The sequence below is a fragment of the Plectrocnemia conspersa genome, unplaced genomic scaffold (assembly GCF_051122295.1).
Source record: "Plectrocnemia conspersa isolate PC_06_02 unplaced genomic scaffold, ASM5112229v1 ptg000006l, whole genome shotgun sequence".
In the NCBI taxonomy this organism is placed as follows: domain Eukaryota; kingdom Metazoa; phylum Arthropoda; class Insecta; order Trichoptera; family Polycentropodidae; genus Plectrocnemia; species Plectrocnemia conspersa.
In genome coordinates this window covers 16471918-16496424 of record NW_028277170.1, presented here as the reverse complement: position 1 = coordinate 16496424, position 24507 = coordinate 16471918, and the positions used below count along the sequence as shown (strand labels likewise).

The window sequence follows — 24507 nt, the reverse complement described above, 5'->3', positions numbered from 1 at the left end:
AATAGTCTGCAATAGTATGCATACTAGCTGCGGTACCTCACAACAGTGAAGGTCCGACAGCTATTAGTATTATATTGCTTTATTTAATTATTGTGCAATAATACTTTAAAATTTTGAAATAATAATAAATAATAAGATGGCAAATATATACAAAAAATACTTTTTTTATTTGATGCAATGCAAAATAAGCAGGTAAATCATTATTTTTGTTTTTTTTGAAAAAAAAGCACGTGAAGTATTATTTAAGATTATTGTATTCTTAAGTTTGGTTAAGTCCACTACGTATAATATATTTTTTTCATTGTAAACTAATAATTACAAATTCCGATTTTTTTGACACGATAGAAATTGTATTTGTATTAGTCACTGGTCTATCGTGCTGGTTATAATAAACAGTAATAATAATAATTATAATAAAAAATTACCTTCTTCCACTTTTCTGGTATTCTCGCATCATACATAGCATCTAAAGATTCCCTCAGTGCCTGACTCATAACAATCGTTCCATCTATAGCCAATTTCAAATCACACAGAGTTGAATACACTGTTGTGTTAACCTTTTGTATTCTGTCAATCTCTTGTCTGTAAATTAACAATATTATGCAATTTAAAAGTGATATAACGATATTCCTTTCAATATCAATGGTATCAAAAAAATTAAGACAAACTATACAATGTATTTCTATAACAAAATAATAATAAGGCGCACCTTAAAAATATATTCATCGGAAGAAAAGCACCCATCTTTTGCAAAGAGTCTTTAACTTCATGGCTGACGTACTGAGACGGCAGTTTGTCCAACATGTCCTCCGCCAACCTATACACAATACTCTCTCTAGTCTCGCCTCCTTGGCTACCTCCTTCTTTTGGCTGCACGCTTAGAATAGTGTCCAGTATTCCTTTGGCCGTATTGATTTGATAAGTTATGTCAGCGTTGCTATGAAGTCCGAATACTTCCGGGGTGTCCGTCATCGGAAGCATGTTAATATAATCTATATACCCTTGGATGTTTCTAGTCGTCGGCACTTTGTACCCCTTGTAAAATTCAAACCCTGGTCTTAGAAGGACATCGCAGAACCACACGTGTGTAAAAGTTGTCAAGAGTCTTTTATCAAAGTCGTCTGTTACTCTGCCGCCGTACTGAACCTCTCCAAGCATGTAACACACCGTCGGCCAAGATATACCTTTCTTCGGCTCCATTTCGTCCAAATGATTCTGGATGAACTGCACGCTAGCCGCAAAATCTGCTTGATTGAACTCATACGGAACGTTCCAGCCAAGAGGACCGAATTTTCGTCTCTCCTGAACTACAGTGTGCAAGAATGCTACTGCGTAGAGCATAGGAGGCCACTGGTTTTGAGCCGAATAGTCCAAGGTATCTTGGGTTATGTTTTGGTACGTTCTTTTCATGCTTGCTCTGATCCCTTGGGGAGGCTCATTAGTGAACTTGATCGCCATCTGTAAGAGACCTATAGGAAAGTCAGCGTGAACTTCCGTCGTGAGCCAAAGTCGGAAAGTATCGTCTACGTGTTCCGTTTCTACAAGAGCGTCCATTGCCTCAGTAGAGAACGGTAGAGATAAATGGATGTTTTGAAGTAAAACCCAACCGCCTGAACTCATCGAGTCGGAAATCATTTGCCTAGCAACCAGCTCCTGACCTTGTCCCATAGATACTGACTTTAATTCTATAAAATAAATTCTGATTAAGTCTCAATATTATTTTCGGCGATCAATAAATTGCCACTTACGAATTTCTTTTGCTTTTGCCAAAGATGCAATTTGAGCTGAAGGATCAGAACCTATAGATAAAATACAAATAAGCGGCGTTCTAGGTTCTGATTCTTCCCATGTGACTTCCAAATCTAAAATGCAACCTTCTCCATATTCTGCACCAAGTGATTCTAAAATAGTAATACAGTTTAAAAAAATACTAAAAGTAAGAGTTAATAATAAGTATTGTTACACGCTGGTAATGTTCGTTACATTACAATATTAGGTACACAATTTTTTTTGTATTATGATAATAAATCTTTTAAAAGGTGTTTATTGAAAACTAACATATCTTATAAAAATATTTTTCTAATCATGAATTATTTATTTAAAGTAACAACAATAATGGTTAATTAATTTACCTGCAACATATTTCATTGCTTGTGATAATGTTCTATCGGGACTCCACGATCTGATAAGCAGCAATTTTCTAAATACATCTAAACTTTTATGGTATCCGCTGGGTATTTCTTCTTCTTCTGGCTTTTCTTTTTCGTACCAAATCCTCCACTCTTTTTCATTGCCTTCAATCTAAAAAACACATAAGATTGATTAATTTTAATAAATTAGTCATTGCAGCATTATATAATATTTACCAGTGATAAAACATCATTGAAGGTCTCCAAATTACTGATTTCCACAAGATTTAACCATGTTATGTCTAATATCCATCTGAAGGGTTTCGGAGCTACTGCGTTCAAATCCAAGGATGCACCACCTTTAATAAAAGCCATGAACTCATCGTGGGATATGTCTCCTTTTTGACAGTCTATCTTCATGGCTAACATGAGAGTGAACAAAGCCTTATGTCTTTCGTACAAACTCCTCAAAGTGAACGACCATACTTCTTTCGTCAAGTATTTTAATATGATATTAATCCTCTCCTCGGTTATGTTGCTTCTAGCTGATTTTGTGATCGAACTGTCAAAAATCGTTAAGAACTGTTTCAGAGAGTTTTGATACATGACGTTCACGTAGCTCATCTCCACTATCAAAAAATAAAGGATGGATCCTCTGGCTGCCACGGATCGAAACTCTTCTCTAGCGATTGTGATCTTCTTTTCGGTTATCTCCGACACTTTCAGTTTCTCGTTAACTTCTTCCGCTGTTTTTTTCGTTATATGCAACACTCGAATCAAAGCTTCGTCGTCTACGAGCGATCCTTCAGACGAAGAGAGGCGACACAAGAGATTGCTCTCCAGCTCTTTCATGCTTCTCTGATTTTTCATTACAGACTCGAACAATGTAACGCGCTCGGCTTCTAAATCTGCCTTCTCCATCAATATCACCCGACCCAATAACTGATCTTCTAAACCTTGCATTGTTACCGTGAAATCTATAATCGAAGTCTTAGCACTGATTTCAGGCGAATATGGTGGATTGGGTAGCTTTGTTGTGATGTAAAGCATGAAGCCTGGCATCACGTCACATTCTTTATCCCCGACTACTACTTTTTCTATAGTACCAGATTTAATAAAGTTTTTCTCTAATACATTATCAATAACAGGATCGAGTTCAGTGCCTACGTCTTCTATCAACAACGGTCTCCCTAAAGAAAGACTGTCTTCTAAATGAGTCCTGAAATATTTATGATTCAAGGACGTGATCTGTAGCTCGTTCGTAGCTTCTTTGTTTTTAATCCACATTTTACCTTGATTTTGAGGATCTATCAACAGTGGGTAAGAACTAGATTTAGTGACAATTAAAGCGTTTTGCACTGATAGATCATCGTTGGGTAAGCCTTGAAGCGTCCATTCTGAAATAGTCGCATTTTCAACCAACATGCTCGTAATGTTCAAGTTGTTCGTGAACGGAATGTTTTTAGTCTTTAAAATGACCATCCAATTGTTGAGTAGATTTTGCCTAAACTGCTGATTATACGGTCCGCAATAAGATAGAAAACCAGTCGCCAAAACGACATCTCCTACAAGTCTTCCGAGTTGTTCTTTAAAATCTTTGCTCTGCAGAGTCCATCTGATTTTTTCGCCTCCCAATCCATTGATCAGAGCCGTGGCAGCTGTCATTTTTCTTAAACATACGTTGGCAGCATCTGTTAATCTTTGTTTTTCTGCAACGGCTGCATCATACTGGTTCTTGACAGCCTGAAGTGCCATTTCTCTTTCTTCTAATTGCCTTTCAGCACCGGCCAAATCTTCCATTGCGACCTAAAAACAATTTTAATCAATTCACATAACAAACATATGTTTATTAAAATATTTATATTACTTTAAGTCTAGCTTCTTGCAATGTTAAATTAGCTTTTAGGGGCAAAACTTCTCTATTGACACTATGAAAAAAGGCCATAGCTTTTGTCCATGACAGTAAACCGGCAACATCACCACACACTCTTTTAGCTGTATCCATATTGTAATCTTCCATTTCAAAATATGGCATTAAATGCTCTACCATTTCATTGTTAATAATATCCTTTGGATAATTTTGTAATTGAAGCAAGAAAGTCGTACTGGCCATCATCTGTAAAAAATAAAAAAATTGAGCAGTTAGACGGCCATTGGAATGGTTGTAAACTTGACTTCTGAACAATTTCCAAAAGTGATTAATTATATATAAACATCTTAAAGGAATCGAATTCCAGCACTCCTAATATAATTGCATCGACTCATTACGGAACCATTTTCTAGTATGCTGGGGACTAGGGCATCATAAAGAGTGCGTAATACCAAAGTATTCTTAAAAAAAGCGCGCATTTCTCGGTTTTATCATCAAGATAAAACCGAGCATCTGTATTGATCCATTGTGAGTCTCTGCAATGTGCAAGCTAAATTTACAGTGCTTCTCAAACGCCACATCAAGATCATTAGTAAAAAAGTTTAGAATATATTGTTCTGAAAATAAGGTTTCATACTTAACGAAATATCTATCGTTCAAGTAATTTGAGAACAACTTTGTCTTCAGAAAATTCAAATTACAGCATACCACAGAGGTGGTCAAAATCCATGCCATAAATTATGTACATATAATTAGTGGAGTAAGAGTACGCATAAGTTGAGACAGAAAGGAAAGAACATATTTGATATTTAGAACAGATTCTATGCTACTCATATATTGTGTCATAATCAAAGTGCGTACTTTCACCCACTCTACTCGACTATAGAAAATAATAAATTTAAGTAATGCCTTTAAGGATTCGGCCCAAGAAGGTTTAGGGCACGGTGCTGCAGTATCTCCAATGACAGCGTGAAGTTTTCTTTGAAACAGTATCAACACGCAATCCATAATTCTCATGATGAGATGCGGCGGTCTCCCTAGTTTTCTCACGGTGGCGATATGAGCAGGCTTGATTGTGTTCAAAGCAGCCTCTGCTTCTTCCATCGCCGGTTTGGCTGCTTCTAGTTTTTCTTCAGCCCAAGCTTTCTCTTCGGCTATGCAGGCCACTAGAACTTCCGCTTTCTCTTTCACTTTTTGCACCTGATTTTTCACAAGCTCTGCCTGCTTGGCTTTTTCCGTGACTTCTATCAAGACCCTCTCAGCTTTATGAGACGCTTCAGCCAGTTCTTGCTCCATGAGCGCCAAATCTTTTTTCAAAATACCAACCGAGAGAGACGCTTCGGCCAACTTCTCCAAACCTGTGTCCATTCGCTGCGCACTCTCACCCAATTCTTGTTGTTTCATTTGATATATATTTTTATAGCCGCCTATGAAGTTTAAGTAAGACTTTGGCGTCACGTGGGTCGCTCTCCTAAATCTTTGGAAGTATTCCGTTGACGTTTCAGCGACGGCGTCTTGAATAGAACCTAAGGCGTTGACTAGCTCATATTTGACTTCCTTAGTGCAAGCTATTTCGAAATCGGTCAAGAAGTGAGTCGCCACCGAAATGAGAGCATCTTTAGGCCACGGTTGAAACCAATCTATAGTACAGCCTGATATGAGAGCCGGGAATCGAAGAGCTCTGTTCCTAAACACTTCGCCGACGGGAGAGAAGCAAAACACTACATGCAAATTCTGACACGTCCTCGTCATAAAATAATCCATGACTATCTCATTAGTCAGCGTTCGTTTTTGATTCTCGCGCTTCATTATCGGAGTCAACTCGGATATGATCTCCAACTGTTCGTCTTTGGTGAACAGATTCGATATAACTCCGGACGATAATATGTTGTTCAAGTATTCTAAGAATCCTTCTTCTTTGATGTCCAAATCAGTGAATATGAACGTGGTGCCTTTCCCTTGCACTCCACAAGATCTATACAAAAACTTAAGATCTTCTAAAAAGTTGGCGACGTTGTAAGATCTGGTGAGCGTGATTTGGAACGTTTTGTATCCGGCAATAAAGGAGGAGAGCTTAGTCAAAGATTGTTTTCCTGATCCACCGACTCCAACAAGCATCACGTTTCCTCTAGGATGCCTTATGACTCTAGATATTTTTACGAGATGCAACATAGCATCTGGAAAGAAAACTAAATCCATTCCTGCGCCGCGCACCATTTCATTGAACTGTGCCAAAAACATATCTAAACGTTCTTTCAATTCGTTGTAATCGAACACAGGCTCGTACACCTTCGGCAATTCCATATCTGCATCTTCACCTTCTTCGCCAGTCGGCTCTGGAGCATCTCTAAAACAAATCAATTAATGAGCTGATATATATTTAATTATGTTGCAGTTAAAAAAAAAAACAGAATATTTTTTTAATGTTACGTAATAAGTAATAAAATAAATAATTTTAAGATATTTTCTTTTAAGTCATGAATAATTCAGAATACTCTTTTTTATATTAATTTTAAGATACTTCAAAATAAACAAGTAATAACAATTATAGAAAAATAGATATTTTCATTATACTAAACTGAATAAAACAATTTTTATTTAAAATTATTTAAATAAATGTTTCATAAGCTATAACCGACATGTGTCACGCGGACGGAAAAACGTTACGTTTTGAAAATGTCTATGAGTTGCCATTAGAGCGTCCCCAGTGACAGAAAGCTATTGAAAGTAACTGAAATCCTCTCCTATACATTTAAAAATACACCCGGTTTTTTACCTATAATGAATTATTATGTTCATGATATCGTTACTTACCGCATGAAATCAACAAACACTGGATTGGTGACAATCATTTTCTGATAATCTATACCCAGCGTCTCTTCAACGACGGTTAGGAGCGTTTTGTCGAACCAATCTTTATCAGATTGCAGAGTGAATCTGTCTGAGAAAACTCTGGTAGCCTCGTGTTTCCACAATAGCAGAAGAAATTTCTCTGATTCTATCACAGTGGATAATGTGCCTACCATGCCTTGCCATATCCTCGACAAGTCCCTTAGTGAAAAAACGTAATGGAATTTAGCGGGTGTGGGCATCAGAGTAGATCTGGTTCTCTGCCACAGCTCCCTAGTCATCGGTATCATTTTCTTTATCAGATTGCGTACTTCTGTAGTAAAGCCTCTTTTGGCATTGTAATGCCCCTCGCCTATCACTTTGAATATCTTGTCTATCGAATTGTTGTTTGGGATGGGACAGTTAAATATTGTAAACTGTCGCTTCAGACGCGATGGTATATCGTTTCTTCCACCACCTGAAAAGTAAATGAAAAAGTATTAAAATCTGCTACTGAATGAGTCAAATTAGGGTCTTGGAACATTCTTCGCTAAATATATATTTGTCTCATATGAGTGTACATTGCTTAGTAAGAGACTTTATAGGATATCGGGTGAGGCTTTGCTGATAATAACTGGAACTGGAAGGAGTTTTTTAATATTATATATGAAGCGAAGAATTTCGGTGGAATAATTATAAATAAAAAATATATGGACTCTGTTAAATCTATATACCCTAAAGATATACAAGGTGGTTTGTTTTAATCAATAACTTTTTATTGAAGGGAAAGTCGGATGTAAACCTCAAAATTGCGATATCAATCTTAAGTATCGTGCCATTGTTTTGCAATATGGCAGTATCGTTACTAATATTTTCTATATGATATGCTATGATTTCAACGTATATTTGATTCATAGTTCTATGTAAATCGTCGTCGATTGTTCATTGTTTTAATTAACGTCATTCGTACCGTCTTTGATAATTGAGCGCAATAAACATTATGTCCATTTGAAGCTTAATTTTGATTCTCGTTTATTGTACAAGCAATATTGCTTTCTAACGGCACGCGCTAGGACACAATAGATTCCGTTAAAATTTGGCGGGTCGAATGACCATTACTAATGAGCAGGATAGTGGGAGACTTTAGGTGCTAACGACACACGAGTGCGAACATTGCGCAATAGTTCCTTCGTCTGGATATATTTTTAAAGTTCATAAAATAGCATTTTTAAATATTCAGTCATTCTAAATACTTCTAGTCCTTGTTCATTAAGTTCATCGATTATTAAAATGTATATCGAGACAAGTTTATCAAGAACTTCACTTCTTTCTACTTTAAATTCATTACACAATTTTGTCTTTAGCCATGACAAAATGAACCAAAAACTCTTTAGTACAAGACAACATAAATATTTATTGGTCTTTTCTCCTTTCATCGATAGTATTTAAGGCAGAACGCTTTTATTCGAAAATTAAGCATCCGAACTTTGTCCACGTCTTTTAAATGTACTACTATTTCGCTTTGATCATCTGATTTGGCGCAGCTAAGCAGTTACACTGAACCTCCAAGAGTTAAACTGGATATTTTGGACCGCTGAGGTAAAACTTTTTTACGTTGATTTCGCCAAAATATTTTTTCTAAAATAATTAATTTCAATACATAATGTAATGATTACCAATTTATATGGTCATTTGTATATATTCGCCATTTTTACCTAAATCTATAAGCAATATAAGACGAATCGAAAAATACTTGTAATTGGGCATTCTGGTTTCTCAATGTTTTTAATTTCTCGAGAAATGAGTTTTCTCATTTTTATGATAAATAAAAAAATATGTAATCACAATAATACGGAATATAATTGTAGATTATATATTTTATTAATGCACAGAGAACTAGATGATCACTGAATTGAAGGCCTATAACGGATCGATCTATTTCTATTAAGTACAGAGTAGAGAAAAATGTCAAAAACAACTGTTACTACTTTACATTTTTCATATTTCAAACAAGATAAAGATAAACAACCTCTTTAGATTATTGAAAATATGAGATTTAAGTTCACCGACTGGCAAATTTTATGACTTAACTCAAACACCCATACATTTTTTCGATCTGCCAATTCCCACGCAGAGCGGTTTTTTCTAATCTGATTTTTAATGTAGTTCTTAGATAAGCTCGATTGGAGTAGTTGAGAAAATCGTGAAAAATTTATACCGATTAAATTTTTTTTGACTTCTATTAAAACATCTGGTACGGACCAACCCTTTCTTATGCGGTGGTTGTAAAGCATTTGCAAATATTCATACAAGTTTTATTTTAAACAAAAAAATACTATATGAATAAATCAGCAAATTTAAAAAATTAATGAGAAAAATGAGAATAAAAATGATTTATATCATAATTTACAGTATTGTATAATTTGGAAGGTTGCTCTTCAGAAACTGCATATGTTGTTGGGTTTCCGAGAAAAAATTAAAATTTATGTCATTTAGAGTCGGTTCATAAAGAGTTACATTGAAAACTTAGATTAAGATTGATAAACAAATATATTAAATTTGATATACACAGACGAACAAACTATTGCGTGATTCTCAGCGCGTAGATAGATACAGCACCAGTGGACCAAAAGCACCCGCCATCAGGACCCTATATCTATTTATCTACAAATTCTACAGAGTGTCTACTTCTACATTTATCATTTTCATATAATTTTGAAATTTTCCCGCGACGCGTGTACATGGTATTGGGGTATTTTTTCTATGATGTAAGTGCTTGTGCGAAAGTTTGAGAAACCATGTTTCATTATTTTGTAAAGCACTATTAGACTCTAATGTAGCAATGGGTGGCTGCGAAACTGCAATAAACTATCTAGTTTCAACCATTTCTCAGTTATATTGCAGTTGTTATAAAAACTTGTTATAGAAATTTTCTGTTTTGATATTTCTACAGAGTGGCAGATTTGTATATCTCATGAACCGTTAATGCTATTGAAAACAAAAATCTCTAAAAACTTTTTTTAAGCCCTTTCTACTTATATTAGCTTTCAATGTCATACCACCATTGTAATGGCCACAGCAGCCGTTTGAAAAAAAAGACAAAAAAATTTACTAAATGTAATAACTTAAAACCTGATTAAAAATTCCGTTTTTTAATTATAATAAATATTCCGCCTCTGTAAAATGTTAAAAATACAATGTGGTTCAAAAATACGAACCTATTTTTAAATGCTTATAAATACTTCTAATGCCATAGAAAACATTAAGACAAACTTAATTAAATCTTATTTTTTAATATATGATTTTAAGATCATATCATCATTGTAATATATGTATAGTCCGTCCGAGATATAAACGCTCATTGAGAGAATATAATAGGGTGACCATGTGAAATTTAACGTTCAATTAATTTTTCATATTTTAATTTAATTTGTTGAAGATAATGTAAAATATCACTTTCTTACTTATTTTATTTATTTATATACATATTTAACTCAAAAACACGATAGTAGTTTTGGAATCACTCTCCAGGTTGAATATCTGTTTAATTTAATATTTTTAAAAAATACAGGAATTGTTCTATTGCTTACAAAATTACACAACATGACAATAATTTAAAATAAAAATATAACATAATATAATTTTTAATTCAATTTCCAACGTATGGTCACCCTACCCTTAAAACAGCCCTGATTTAGTACTAGTAACGTTCTCCTATCGGTGTAAACAAATTCGCAGAAAACTGTATATGTATGCATGCATGCGTACACGCACCCTTGTTTCTAACACAACGATGATGAGCGTTAACATCTTGGACGGACTATACCTACATTAATATTGCTCCAAGCAAATTCTTTATTTTATAGTATTGTATATAACTCAAAAATATTACTACTTTATTATTTCATTCAATTTCTTTCTATTGCTGTATCACACTATTATATTATACAGTAGTTCAGTTTTTTTTTCAATATATTTTGGCATACTTTTTTAAAACGAGTAAATATTTTTTTAAGTTTAATACTATTAATATGAATTTATTATTATACAATTAAAGCTTGTTATGCAAGTTTTTTTATTTTTTTCTATGGCATATGAGACATAAGTGTTGATTTTTTTTTTATTTTTTTTTTTTATTATATATAAATAATAATTGAAATATATCGAACCTGGTTGACCCATTGCACCCAAAAACTGAATATCAATTATATTAGTGAAGTCTCCAGGGCGCTCTAGACTGTAAAATCCCTTCATATCCATAGCCTGTCTTACAATCTCGTTCGTGATTTGATCTCCCCATTCGTTTATCTGAGGAAGGTTTATATCATCGATGAAGATCATCATTTTCTTACCAGCCGGTGGTCCAAAAGTCATGCCCATTCGTTTCTCTATATAGCTCTCGATCGTTTTTTGAAATTGATATGGACTAGTGGCCGACGAAAAATTAAAAGACCTTCCTATGAACAATTCCGGATTAGTTTTCTTCATGTAAGATTTTATCATAACCGTCTTGGCGGTGCCCTGCTCTCCTATAATCAGAACAGCTTTGTCTTGTTTCGCTATCAACTGAATCAAATAATCAATTCTGACGTTATCTATGATTGGTATTAGAATGCTCGCATAGTCGGGTGTGCTGTATTCCGGATACACGTAATTCGTCACCATAGTATCCCAATGCTCCCACTTGCCTTTGACAGTTACGAAAAAGTCAAACACTGTGGTGTTCCTGTGCGTCGCAGAACTGGGTAGCTCCAAAACTTTTGACAAATTCTCTTTCAGATACATGTCAAACTTTACTCTGTCCTTACTGTCTAAGAACGCTCCTAAGCCCCAAGTGAGCGAGAAGATGTATAATTTATGAAAGTGTTCGTTCGTGTATAAGGGTATTTCTTCAATTTTTTCTTTTTCTTCTGAAACCTCGTCATCGTCTTTGTCGTTAAGCGTTGATTGCTCATCTGTTGATTTTTCAATCTGCGGTGGTATGAGACCTTCAAGTAGGTTAATCATCTGCAATATGATGTTACATTGTAAAACTTCCATGCTCATAATGAGATTCTGGCAAACCCAAGTGTAAATTTTCTCGAACGTTTCACCGAATAAATAAAGAAAGACTTCGTTTTCCGTTTCCGATCTTGTCTTAAGCCAAGCCTGTAGAACTAAAAATAGATAATGTAGCAATAACATAGGTAGGCATTTTTATATAGTTTGCAAAATTTTGTATGCTTATACGTAAAACAAATTCATAATTTATCACAGCAAGTTTATTTAAAATATGAAGCATAACAAGACAATTACTTTTTTTTCCAAATGTAAAGAAATATATTTTATATAAATTCAACCTTGGCCATAATAATGAGGCTACCGAGAACGGGAGGTAAAGTGGGGGTAATTCAGTCGACATGGCCAGCTTCGAGCGCTTCCGAACATTGTCGGCAAATGGACCGAAGTCAAAGGAACCGAAGTCGGAGTTGCTCTTTCAACACGCATAACGAGCGCTGCATCGTGCTCACGTGGTCAAGTTATAATACAACATGCTTATTGGAGACTTCAACAGACTCTTACTGACATATTTGAATATTTTAGGGCACCAAAAGGGATTAATTATATTTTTGATAGTATATTCTTCTAACATATATCGTTATTATATTTTTTTTCATATAAAATAAATAATTAGTGGTACTTGATTTTGTTAAAAAAAGTCGTTCCGAATATTCTTATGTATTTTCCTAGATCGGTTTAAATAAATGTCACACTATAACGAATTCTTATTTAGAATCGATGGCGACAAATTCTAGGATAGTCACAGATGTGGTGGTCGTATTCTGAAGTATCATTTTTATGTCTTATGGCATTTTGCAAAAGCCGACACAGATTTTGCGTAAATTGAATATTTACGACCGAAAAGTTTTCACTGATATTGTATTGGTGAGTGGCCACACAAACTTTTATAATTATTAGTAGCGTGATTTTATTAATATGACAATTTAAAAATTGCGATTCACATTTGTTGATGGCGCGCAAATATGCCAGCTGTACGTGACAGAAGCCGCCGTGCGGACGTCATTCACGGCCGCCGTCTGGACGGCATATGAAATTTGTGGCAGTGTTTCCGCTACTCGGAAGTTTCAGAGAGTGTAGTGTAAGCATTACAACTGCATAGTCTAACCAAAATATTTTAGCAAGTAGTTTTAATCGTAATTCTTAAAACTATACAAAGGAATTTCTCGATTTAAATTGCTCAAATGAGTTTTAAAAATATATTGCAGGTCTAATTGCTAAGTATCGCTAAAATGACCGCTATGTTCAGTTGTATAATTTTGGCTTTTATTTGTCGTTATAATTTTTTGCCAAATACTTTATTTTGAATATTGTATAAGCATTTAAAAAATGCTAAAAAAATGCGAATAAAGTGAAGATAAAAGAACTAATATAATTTTATTGCATTCGCGTTTTACATATTATTGACTGAATTTATCGGAAATTAGTAAACACATTAATTGTTTACGACACGCTATCCAAAATGCTTTGAAATGGTTCAACGAATGTGGCTCTTACAAATCAAAGTCAAAAACTGGAAGAAAACAAAAGGCAATTGCCTAGGAAGATCGTATGTTAGTTCGCGAGTTCCTTAAAAATCGTCTTGAAAGCTAGCTGCTGAAGTATCTACAAGCGGAGGGCCAAATTTTTTTTTGCGGACGGTAAGATTAATATATCATATTCATCTTCTAGGTCCTAGAAGGTGAAGGTGAGTTATTTTTATTTTTTTTTCGCTCCCAAAAAAGTTTGCCCAACTCTGATCTATGAGTAGGCAACTCCGCTGTTGCCTTCACCTATCTTAGAGAAGGCATCTGCGAAGTCAAATCTCGCGATGATGGGTCTCAAGTCTGGAAGGCAACCCACCTAAACATTGAATTGGCAAATTTATTTCTTTATGATTTCGTATAAGCATATAAAATTTAGATGCAAATTCAGCTAACTCATCTCAAATACCTGGACACCAGTCCAATCCAGAAGAACTCATATAGACCATTCCGTTTCTAGAAACAGTAGCTGGAGATGCATTATCGATATTGTGGGGCTCGAAGATGATCTTGCAAGCTGGCGACATTGTCAATCTGTCGCCGTTGGCTAGCGTTAACGTTTTGTTGTCGTCTAAGACTGAATTCAAGTTTTCTATCCATATGCTATCGACTGGTCCGTCTAGCACTAACCAGACATTATCTCCTGGTTTTAACTTTAAAGTTTTTCTCCACAATGCTGAAAATATACCATCAGTCCAATCGTTGGTGGCGACGTCTAGTCTTCCGAACATCTGTGCGGCAGTTATAGCTTTCGGATTCATCCTCATTTCTCTTTAAAGTTTAATTTTAATAACAAATACCATTTTAATAATAAAAAAACGACATACATACCTATGTGAATGCCCTATGTGTGTTAGCGCCATCATTAATGTGTGAATACATGTCGTTTTTCCCGCTCCAGTGGGTCCTAAAGTCATGATACCGTGTCTGACTCTTTGAGTTTCGTATAACTACAAAAATATACAAATCAATGTATTTATTTTATAACTATATATGCAAAGTAAAACAGATTAAGACACACACAATTAGTATAGATATCATCTATATTTATTTAAATAATCTAACATCTAACCCATGGTCAAAAAAATTCACAAACTTTTCATAAAAAAATACACCGTAAGAATGAAACAAAATGGCAAATATTAAAATGAAATGATTCAAATCGCATCAACTCCTCATTTAATGTCAGCTATTAAGGAGCTAGATGATTGCGGACGGCCTGGCTCTAGCGGGTGGCGGAAGAGGACGCGATCGTGACTCTCGAAGATGTTCCGGAACCCAAAACTTGCATTTATCGAGAATATGTATTTTGACTGTAAACAGTACCCTTCTGTAGTTAAAAAATCTTACCGACGCACAACTCAGCGAATAGTATCCCAACGCATAATAACTAAATATCCCATATAAATGTATCTCAATAATCTTTTCTTATTTTTTTTGATTAAAAGAGAGTATTTGATTATTTTAATACAACTTCTGATTCAACAATGCTGCGAACTAAGATGCCGTAGAGTACACGAAAGATGGATGGTCGATGTGAAACCCATTCATAACAAAGCCGAGCTTTTAAGACGTCGTTTACGCATAGAGAGAATCTCCGCTTGCTCTCAAAAGTGATTTCTAGAGCTTTAGTGCAATGTATTATAGTAAGAACGTTTCCAACAAGATCGTAGGAATAATCTAATGGCGAATTATATGAAGAAAATGACACAATATAGCACTTTCCGATACTAAAATATAGATGGCAGCAGAATTTAAATCACACTTTAGAGAGAAAGAATCTTCATTAGATCAAATGAATCTAAGCAATTTTAAATCAGCGGCATACAAAATAAATCTGTAATTTTTAATTGCTGTATTTATTTCATTAATAAAAATCGTGAATAGTAAAGGACCCAAGATGAGAGGAATTCCTTAAGGAGTGAAATAGTTTTTTACAATCGTCTATGACCGCTCAAATAATTCAGGAATAATCTGAGCATCTGAGCATCTGAGGCTCGACAATTTTTTTTAAATCTATTTATGTATATCGATAAAGTGTTTTATTTGCTAGTTTTTAGTAAGACAAACAAAAGTATTAACTTTATAAATAGTATAAATTTATAATTATTTTTTACCTGTATTAATTTCAAAACCCAAGGTGGATGACAGATGAGTCCTTGCTTCTCAACCTGTGTTTGTATCGCTTCTTCGAGCTCCGGATAAGATGTCTTTTCCAGAGCTTGGTTTGGGAAGAGATCAGCAACTAACGATATAAACAACGGCTCATCTTCATCGATCAGTTTCGACAGATTCATATCCCTCAAAACTCTCATTACAATTGTGCTTTCATTGTCTTTAGAGTTTACACGCTTAGCGGCTCCTAGAGTACGAAGTACTGATAAAATATTACGAAGACCAAAATCGTAATGCACCTGTTAAAATATTTAAAATAATCACGATATTTTCATTACCAATAATAATATTTTTTTTACCTGTTTCGTCAGTTGCTCTTCGCATAATTTGTAGAGAGTGTAAAATTTTCTCGCCAAAGTGATATTTTCCAAAAATCCGCAACTGGCCAATTTTACTCTGATAATAATTTGCCTATCTGGCACCATCATAGCGACCGTTCTAAATTGAATTTTCAGATTTTCTGGTAGCTCTTTACGGCCAGCATAGCCTGGATTCTGATTTAACATTAAATTATCTAACTCTAATATATTTTATTTACAATAATATTATTTTATATGTGTTTATATAATATTTAAGTCAGATTATAATAACACATGAAGCCTTCCTTTGAAAAAGAGTTATTCAACATAATTATTTTCAAGGTACATTACTTCCCTATTAAAGTCTAAAGTTTTAAAGCTGGCGCTGTCTTTAATAGTGAGAGAATTTAAAAACGTAAAATAAAATGGAAAAACATCACGAGAAAGCACAGACAAAAAATGAGAAATATTTTTTAACGAGTCAAAAATAACGGTTGGAAAAAATTATGTATATACGTCTTTTAGTAAATATAATATTAAATTTAAAGTCATAAATGTATTATTATTGTGATGAAAAAAAATCAAAGTTTATATCATTAACTTGTGAATTAATAATAAATTAGATTGTTCACATTGAACAAAAAGACTAAATAGTCAAATGTTACAACACAAGGAAGAGGTCAAATACCTAAGAGTATATTTGGACAGAAGAAAACATATTTTTACTAAAAGGAAACAGCACGGAAAATGCGCTGAACGATGGTAAGAAGATCATAGATGACATTAGAAAACAGGATACTAATGTACAAAATCAAGCCATTATGAACATACGGGATTCAACTTTTTTGATATAGAAAAGCTACTCACCATTGTTATAAAAATACCAAACTCTGGACACATATCGACTTCATCGCCGTCAGTGAATCTGAAACTTTTCCGTTTGTCTTTCTTCGCTTGCAAGACAACAGCTACTTGTTGAGCAGCGACTGACAACACTGGAAGCTCTATTCTATTGAACTCGTCAAAGCATCCCCATGTGCCAGATTGCGCCAGACCTTTATATATGCGTCCTAAGCCTCTGTAAAAGCAATTGGATGGTGAGCAATTTATTAAAGTATTTTTTAAAACCTTACTGTATGTTTTACCTATAATCCATTTGATCGGAGCAATTAAATACTACTACGTACTTAGCCAAGGTTTTGCCCATATCTTTCACTGTTTCAGTTTTACCAGTACCAGCTGGACCACACGGTGCTCCTCCCATACTCATGGCTAAAGCTTGAGCCAATGTTATATAACATCTACATAAAAACAATAGTAATTTGTTATATATACATACATATGTATATATCAGGCGTGGGCGGTGAGATACTTTTCCTCTCGATCGCTCGCGTGTTAAGTGACGAGAGTAAGTGAGAGATAAGAGCATGCGGTCAGCATGCTCTTATCTCTCAGCAAGCTTAGTAATTCCCTGAAGTTAAAAATATGTCTAGATTTTTTCACTATAATACGCGAAACAGTTGCAGCTGTAATTTAAGTTAGGAGTGATCAAGAAAAGAGAAAAAGAGTGATAGTAAAAATACAAGTGAAGAAGATACTAATAATTACGTTAATCACAAAACAATACTGACTGATGTTGGACTATATCGACCAAAGGGGATTCTAGTATAACGATATAATAGCTCTTAGAAAAAAATTGTTCTGATATTCGGAAATTATTGAAAAGTTTTAAAAAGCAAACAAGAATCACAGATTTTTTTTAAGATATAAACAAAATGATAATCTTTATTGTAAATATATTAAACATATTTTTAACTCGTTAAAAATTGATGTTTCGGATTTTTTATGTTTTTAAATTATCCGCGTCCTTCTCCAGCATTAACCTGGATAATCATGATTATACGGTATATGAATAAACGACCTGTTTTACTGTCACAAACAAAAATCGATCATCTTAAAAAGGTAAATATAAATTGAGTAAAACATACCTATCTGTCAAAGGCGTAATCACAAGTCTCTCAGTGCACCCCAAGTATTCGTTTTGATACGTAAAAACTACGTCTGTTACGGTGATCAGTGTTCTATCAGAGTCTTCTTTGAAATAAAATCTGCATTGTTTTAACCATTCAAAATCGTTTACGGAGCGAACGTTCAAGCGACACTGGCATTAGAAAAAAATAAAATAAAAACACAAACATATATTTTACAATAGAAGCTACCAAATTAATACCAAAGTGTCGAATATATCGCGTTGGTGCACATGAATCGTGATCAGGGTTTCGAATTTTATCCTCTCCACTTTCAGAAGGTCCCTTGTAGTCTGATCAATCAAGGTGTTCAGCAGTTCTAGGAAGCGATTGTTTGTCTCTGCCATAATCTTTTTGTCTTGTCTGGCTTGAGTTAGCGCCAATTCAGCATCGCGAGTCCATATCATTTGAATGCCAAGCAAACCGATCTGAAATCACAAGACAGTCTAAAACATGATTGAATTATAAATATTTATTTCAGTATTCTAAAAATGTACTAAGCACTATAGTTTTTATGTATTGAGATCAATAGTAAAGAATATGTTCTATGTATCCAATTTTGTAATAAAAAATATCGATATAGACTGATTTTAAAAAGGCTTTTGCTACATTCTAAAAAATTGTATTTGCTTAGGTTTTCACACAAAATGATTAAATTTTTACTATTACACCTTTCAGAACATCGTCAATATATACATATGTAATCTCAAGCTATTAATGTTATTATAGAAATTATTTTAAATTTAGATTTGTCTCTTTCTGCTGAAGATCTCTCAAATATATTTTATTGAGAATTGTAAAATGCTGCAATTTAATGTTGAAAATCTATGTACGTAGTCATCCGATAATAGATTTTATCATCATAAAATGTCATTTCATGACGTATTCTAAAGAAAAAATAACACTTAAATTTGATTATAAAATGTATAACAATATCTAGCATATAAAAAACATATAAGATAGTTAAGAAACATAGATTTATTACACTTATTTATTAATCTAAAGTATCGAAATAGCGTTTTTTGTTTCGTGAGGAACGGGTGATTTATTTGCTATGACCAAAAACTAGGCGGCACTCTGATAACACTGACGTAAGAAGACGACCGGTGGCGCCTCGTTCGCCAATCATTTGCATTATACAATAACATGTAACTAATTTTAAACAGCGGTTCTTTATATTGTTATATTTATGCCGCCACATTTTCTTTTTAATTTCAAATGTATATACCTGTGCCGGCATTTTATCCAAAAAGCTCAAGAAGCAAAACCCGGGGTCTGAAACTACGTTGTGCGCAGTTCTAATGATGGCGTGCAGAGATTGCTGAGATGCTGTCAGCAAAGCGCCTAACCAAGATTCCACAGAACCTTCAGCACGCACAGCGCGCTCTAATGGAATCTCTTCACCTTCAGACGATACCACGGCCAACATCTTGTTATATTCTAAAATAACACAAAAAACATATAAGATCCATTATATTTAAGTGTAGTTGCTTCTGGACTGACCGATATCATGAAATTTCACGAATCGCGTATTGTCGAATATAGACAAAAGATGATTTTGGATTGTGTGCGAATCTGAAGCTTGTCCGAGAATCTCCAGCAGCGCAGGATCAGACACAAAGAAGAATCTGGGAAACATCATTCGCTTCTTCTCCAGATATCCGCTCAATGATTTTTGACAGAGTTCGAGTTGTTCTTGAAGATGTGGAAGTAGCTGCTTCAGAAGATCGTCTCCAACACAGCAAGATACAACGCCTGGTGTTTCATGAGCTCTCTGCATGATCTTCTGCCACGATTTATCGATTTTAGAGAATCTCTTGGCTTCTTTCGGCAGCTGCTTAGCGATATCGCCTCCAACAAACACAGCTTCCAAATACACCCACATATTCTGCACCAGCAGCCATCGTTCCAGTATTTCATTTGTGTTGGATAAATCAAACACCCATTGCTGAATTTGTTTTCGAAACGGAGCATTGTATCTACAATAAAAAAAATATTATGTAGTAATTTGTGTGGGTTTAAACAACCTTTACAATTCGAGAGAAACTATCATGTCTCATTAATAGTTTGAAATTTTTTACGGAGCACCTATTAGCACATTCGTCCCGAGACGTTAATCACCCAAAAGTAGTGGAGAACCACTCTTTGTGTGGAAAGGATGCGCGATGGACAAGTCGTTCCTCATGCGCAAAAGACTATTATTCTTCTACCTCCTAGTTAATGATCACTAGAGTGGCATATTGGGCCGTTTCATTTTTAAGGAGTTAACCCATTTCATGGGTGTGTCCAAGAAAAGATGCAATTGTCTCGCCAACATCCTCATCTGCGTTTCGCCAGAGTTGTCTCGAACCAACAATATAAAAATGTGATATTTGGTTATATGATAGAGGCAGGCGTTCCAGAGACTCGGCGAAATACGCCTCTGTGTCACAGCACGAGACAGATTATAGCTGACAATAATTAAACTCAACACTCCGGTGGATATTTCATTTCATTTCAACTCCACCAACATACTTTTTCAGCATTTATTTTGGTTGCAAAGTCAGACCTCTTTTGCGTCAAAATCCAAAAAAGTAAAAAAATATAAACGCACCTGTTTGAGAGCAAAGAACTGAGGATCATTAAACTATCTTCCAATTGTCCAATAGTTTCAGCAGTAGTATCACCACGAAGCAAAAGCTCTCCTCTATTATTAAACGTCATAAACGTCAATTCATGCACAGACCATTCATTTGTGACTTGTCTTAGTTTTGCTTCTATATCCTTCTCTTTCATAGCTGATATGCAAATGTCCTATTGGGGTCGAAAAATAACATTTAAGCATTTCACAGAACTAAAAAATTAAATTAAACTTAAAAAAAGTAAATATGTAAAAATAGGCTAGTGACAGTGCATGTATTTTTTACTCTAGATATTATAAAAAATATAGAAAAATCAATATTTAAGATAGAAAGTATGGTTTATCGCAGAAACTCAGATGTGGTTTCAAATGAAAAAATAATATACAAAAGCCATAAGAATATATTATATAATAAAGCTTAAAATAAATTTCAATGGAAAACCTCAATATCTTCTTTAAACGAAAGCAACGGTGCTTCTAAAATATTTTTCAAGCAGAATCCTTCGCTCTCCAGCTCAAAATTGTAGCTGGTGACTTCCATAATCCTTTGCCAATGTCTCGCTTTCATAGCTTTATTGGCCATCAACTCAAGCAGGGGGCACATGTCGTTGAAGTCGTCGATGGTTTTCTTCAAAGCGTGAAAAGCTGGCCATTCTTTCAATCTATAAAAATACATTAATAAAAATAATTGTTGAAATGTTTTCTTGCTCTAATTAACAAACCCTTTAGGGAGCTTTCTGCATCTGTTTTGGAACTCCATCAGTTCGTTGTTGATCTCTTCTATGTTGACCTCTCCCCATGGTATATCATAATAACTACTGACTCTATCAATAACGTCATTGTACAATTTGTATAGCTTTTGAAGTAAGTTTAATTCTTTACGAATTTGAGCCAATTCTGGATACTCGGTGTGCGGCAAACCAAATAACTCTTCGCCATTTTGGTAAGTTTGAAGCTTTCTCCACATGCCGTCGAATCGATTCTAAGTTGTAATGAAAAATTAATATTGTACTCTATCTCTATATGCAGTTGCTGAATTTATATTTCTAGTTTTTAATGTATTTTACTTTGTAAAAATATGACCAGTGAATAAAAATATAAATTTACATACTTGGAAAAGTATCAATTTATCTGAAGCTTCTCTAGGCGTCAGACCAGGTTGCATAGGTCCTGCGTGTCTATATTCGTGGCAATACCTCGTACTATCTTCTCTAAAGCGCCGAAGACTATCTGCTAACTCGTTTTCAAGCTGAGGTTGCAAATTCAAAAGAGAAACGTGGGAGGCTAACGCTCTAGCTTGAAGTTTTTGCCAGGTCTCTCTCAAACTATCCACTTGCTCGTTGTCTTCTCGTTCTGATGCCAGCGAGTATCTTCCCATGATGTTAAATGCTTCCTAGAGTAGTTAAAATCTATCATGAAATGCCACAATGGAGTGAATTATTATTTTTAATAATATATATTAGTATCCAAGCAAAACAAGGTAGGTATAAAATATTTCATTAATAATAAAACTTTTTTTAAACGCGTTAAAAGCGCCATAAAGCAATCCGTCAATTTTTACGATGCGATTGTGCATCTTATGACCGTCAGTAATAAATCTTAAGGGATTTAGCAAATATATAGACAAAAAATTGGAAATGCCTTTAGAAATATACGTGTTATTGTATATTTTAATAAAGGACAATACATTGCCGCATCTCCCACTTGAAATATTTAATAGTGAACAATAGTATAGTAAGAAAATAAGAAAATACAATAACACCCCTAAATATTTTTAATTTACCGCTGAACCGAGAAGTAGGCGAGCACGAAATATTACAACTCCCATTTCTTACTCACTTTCGACAGTATATCAAGAACTTACATCTCAGATGCACGTGAGTTCGTACGAACTCGAATCGATAAGCAGCCGCTTCACTCTTCCCGTCAACGCCCAGAATCCAGAGTTCCACCCTATTCAAATACTACGGAAAATACTCCAGTCTCTCAATTGAGGAAACAATAATATTTTGCGTGAGCTTAAGAATACATAAACCTAAAAATATTCAGAAAAATTTTGGTCCATCATTTGTCACAACTAAACACTATAATTGTACTCATGGGCTATAATTAACAATTTTAACTCAACAAAAGTTTTTTCAAATCAATTCTAATTATTAACAGGGATAGAATTACACACATTTAAGATGTATGGAATCTTTTAAATATAGAAATAATGGTTAATCTGAACTCAATATTTATTAAAAAGATTGCTTGCCTAATTTAAGAATTTTGTCTGGCGTCATCTGTCAAATCGGTTTCACTTTTCTGCATCCAGCATTCTATGAAACACTCACCAGCAATAATGGTACAATACAGCAGCTTTATGCAAGATATACATATGAATCATCAAAACAGGCAAAATTCAATTTCAAATATTTCCAGTATCCCATATCAATAATAGAAACAATAAAATAGGAACTGTTCCCAGGTAGTTTTTTTTTTATAAAAATGCACTATCCAGATGAGTCGAACGTCTAAATAAGCAGGCTCACCACCGGGGCTCCGCCCTTAAGCGATTTGAGCCCTAGATAGTCAGTGCCACAGGGCGCCATTAAAGACCCCCATATCATTCTCAAATTCGCTTTTGCGCTGCGCCACGAAGTCTAGGTCCCCAGAGAATTGACAATAGCAGAGCGTCTCCCAGTGACGTCCTCAACTACCACAGCATCAATAATTAAAAGCAGCGCACTTTAAATAAATAAAAATTCGAGTCTACTGCCGAGACTCGAACCCGTGGCGTCTTGGTTATTAGTCTAGACCTTACAGACTATGCTTTTTCGAATCAAATTTGTATTTTTCCAGTGGCTTTACGACATATTATTATTAAAATAGTTTTATTGCGTTTCTTTTTTTTTTGCTCCATTAAGACGCAAAGTTACATATATAGGAGTTTCCATTGTTGCGAGAGCTATATTATCAAAAATGTTCAATCGCGATAAGCTTGCAGAAATAGTAAAAGTATAATATTATATCTGGTCTTGATAGAGTTTTTAATTAACCTGGAAGCTGTGAACTGTAACCGGGAGTTTTAAATAGGGCACCTCAAAACCTCAACCCGCACAGGATCGATGACATACATTTACAGCAATACCAATTCTACCTTGGCCGGAAATTGGCCCAACCTTAACCCAATTGAAAATGTGTCAGTTGCTTTCGAAGAATCCTTTATATGACATTGTGCCCTAGATATCCGAGATCACGTAAACACATGCGTCGCAAGCACTGTTTCTTCTTAATAATTCTTTTTCGACATTATGCTTATGATGTTACCACGCAGAAATGATCGATAAAATCTATGAAATAATAATCGACGATCGACGAGTGATCAAGCGCAGGATAACTGAGACCGTGGGTATTTTAACCAAATGAATACTCAGTATTTTGCATAAATATTTGGGAATACAGAGGCTCTCTGCCAGTTTTTAAAGGAGTGTTTGGTCATGTTAAACTGCAATAAGGAATTTTCACGTCATTTTCTAACCATTGATACACCACAACACACCAGAAACAAAGGAACAGTCGAAACAGTGGACAGCTCTAACGAATCGTAGCCGAAGAAACTAAGGTGTGTTTGTCGTCCAACAAGATCATGGCCACAGTTTTTTGGGATGAGAACGGTATAATTATTATTTTTTTTGTAAATTTTTTGAGAAAGAGTGGTTTTAATAATACATTTTTATTACGGAGTGGGTGGTCCGCGATACCGAAAAGGTGAGGAACACTGATACAAATAACTGCTGACCGTCAATATGAAACGCATTTCACAAAACAAAGTTGAGCATCTTATGAGAATTTTCGCAGAGGTCGTCGAAAAACCTCCACTTGCTCTCAAAAGAGATTTCGAGATCTTTAGTGAAAGTTTTTCAAACTAGAATGTTTCCACCTATATCGTAGTAATATTCTGATGGTGAATGATAAATGAATGAAAAAATGAC

At 34.6% G+C, this 24507-nt stretch overlaps 1 protein-coding gene across 1 annotated transcript in view; it reads right to left on the bottom strand.

Moving 5' to 3' along the window:
* The window catches only part of Dhc1 (dynein axonemal heavy chain 1), a 61076-nt gene that overhangs the window by 4181 nt on the left and 32388 nt on the right, over nt 1–24507 (bottom strand). The window contains exons 22-44 of the mRNA XM_088188396.1: nt 21642–21923; nt 21253–21512; nt 20973–21192; nt 20504–20703; nt 19414–19889; nt 19139–19350; nt 18114–18338; nt 17872–18044; nt 17029–17184; nt 16751–16961; nt 15884–16078; nt 15527–15823; nt 14241–14359; nt 13819–14180; nt 10998–11984; nt 6814–7306; nt 4909–6346; nt 3997–4245; nt 2367–3935; nt 2133–2301; nt 1749–1901; nt 710–1685; nt 426–582 (exon numbers count right to left, since the gene is read on the bottom strand). Coding sequence (XP_088044522.1) covers nt 426–582; nt 710–1685; nt 1749–1901; nt 2133–2301; nt 2367–3935; nt 3997–4245; nt 4909–6346; nt 6814–7306; nt 10998–11984; nt 13819–14180; nt 14241–14359; nt 15527–15823; nt 15884–16078; nt 16751–16961; nt 17029–17184; nt 17872–18044; nt 18114–18338; nt 19139–19350; nt 19414–19889; nt 20504–20703; nt 20973–21192; nt 21253–21512; nt 21642–21923 — 9579 coding nt within the window. The remainder of the gene's footprint in view (nt 1–425; nt 583–709; nt 1686–1748; nt 1902–2132; nt 2302–2366; nt 3936–3996; nt 4246–4908; nt 6347–6813; nt 7307–10997; nt 11985–13818; nt 14181–14240; nt 14360–15526; nt 15824–15883; nt 16079–16750; nt 16962–17028; nt 17185–17871; nt 18045–18113; nt 18339–19138; nt 19351–19413; nt 19890–20503; nt 20704–20972; nt 21193–21252; nt 21513–21641; nt 21924–24507) is intronic.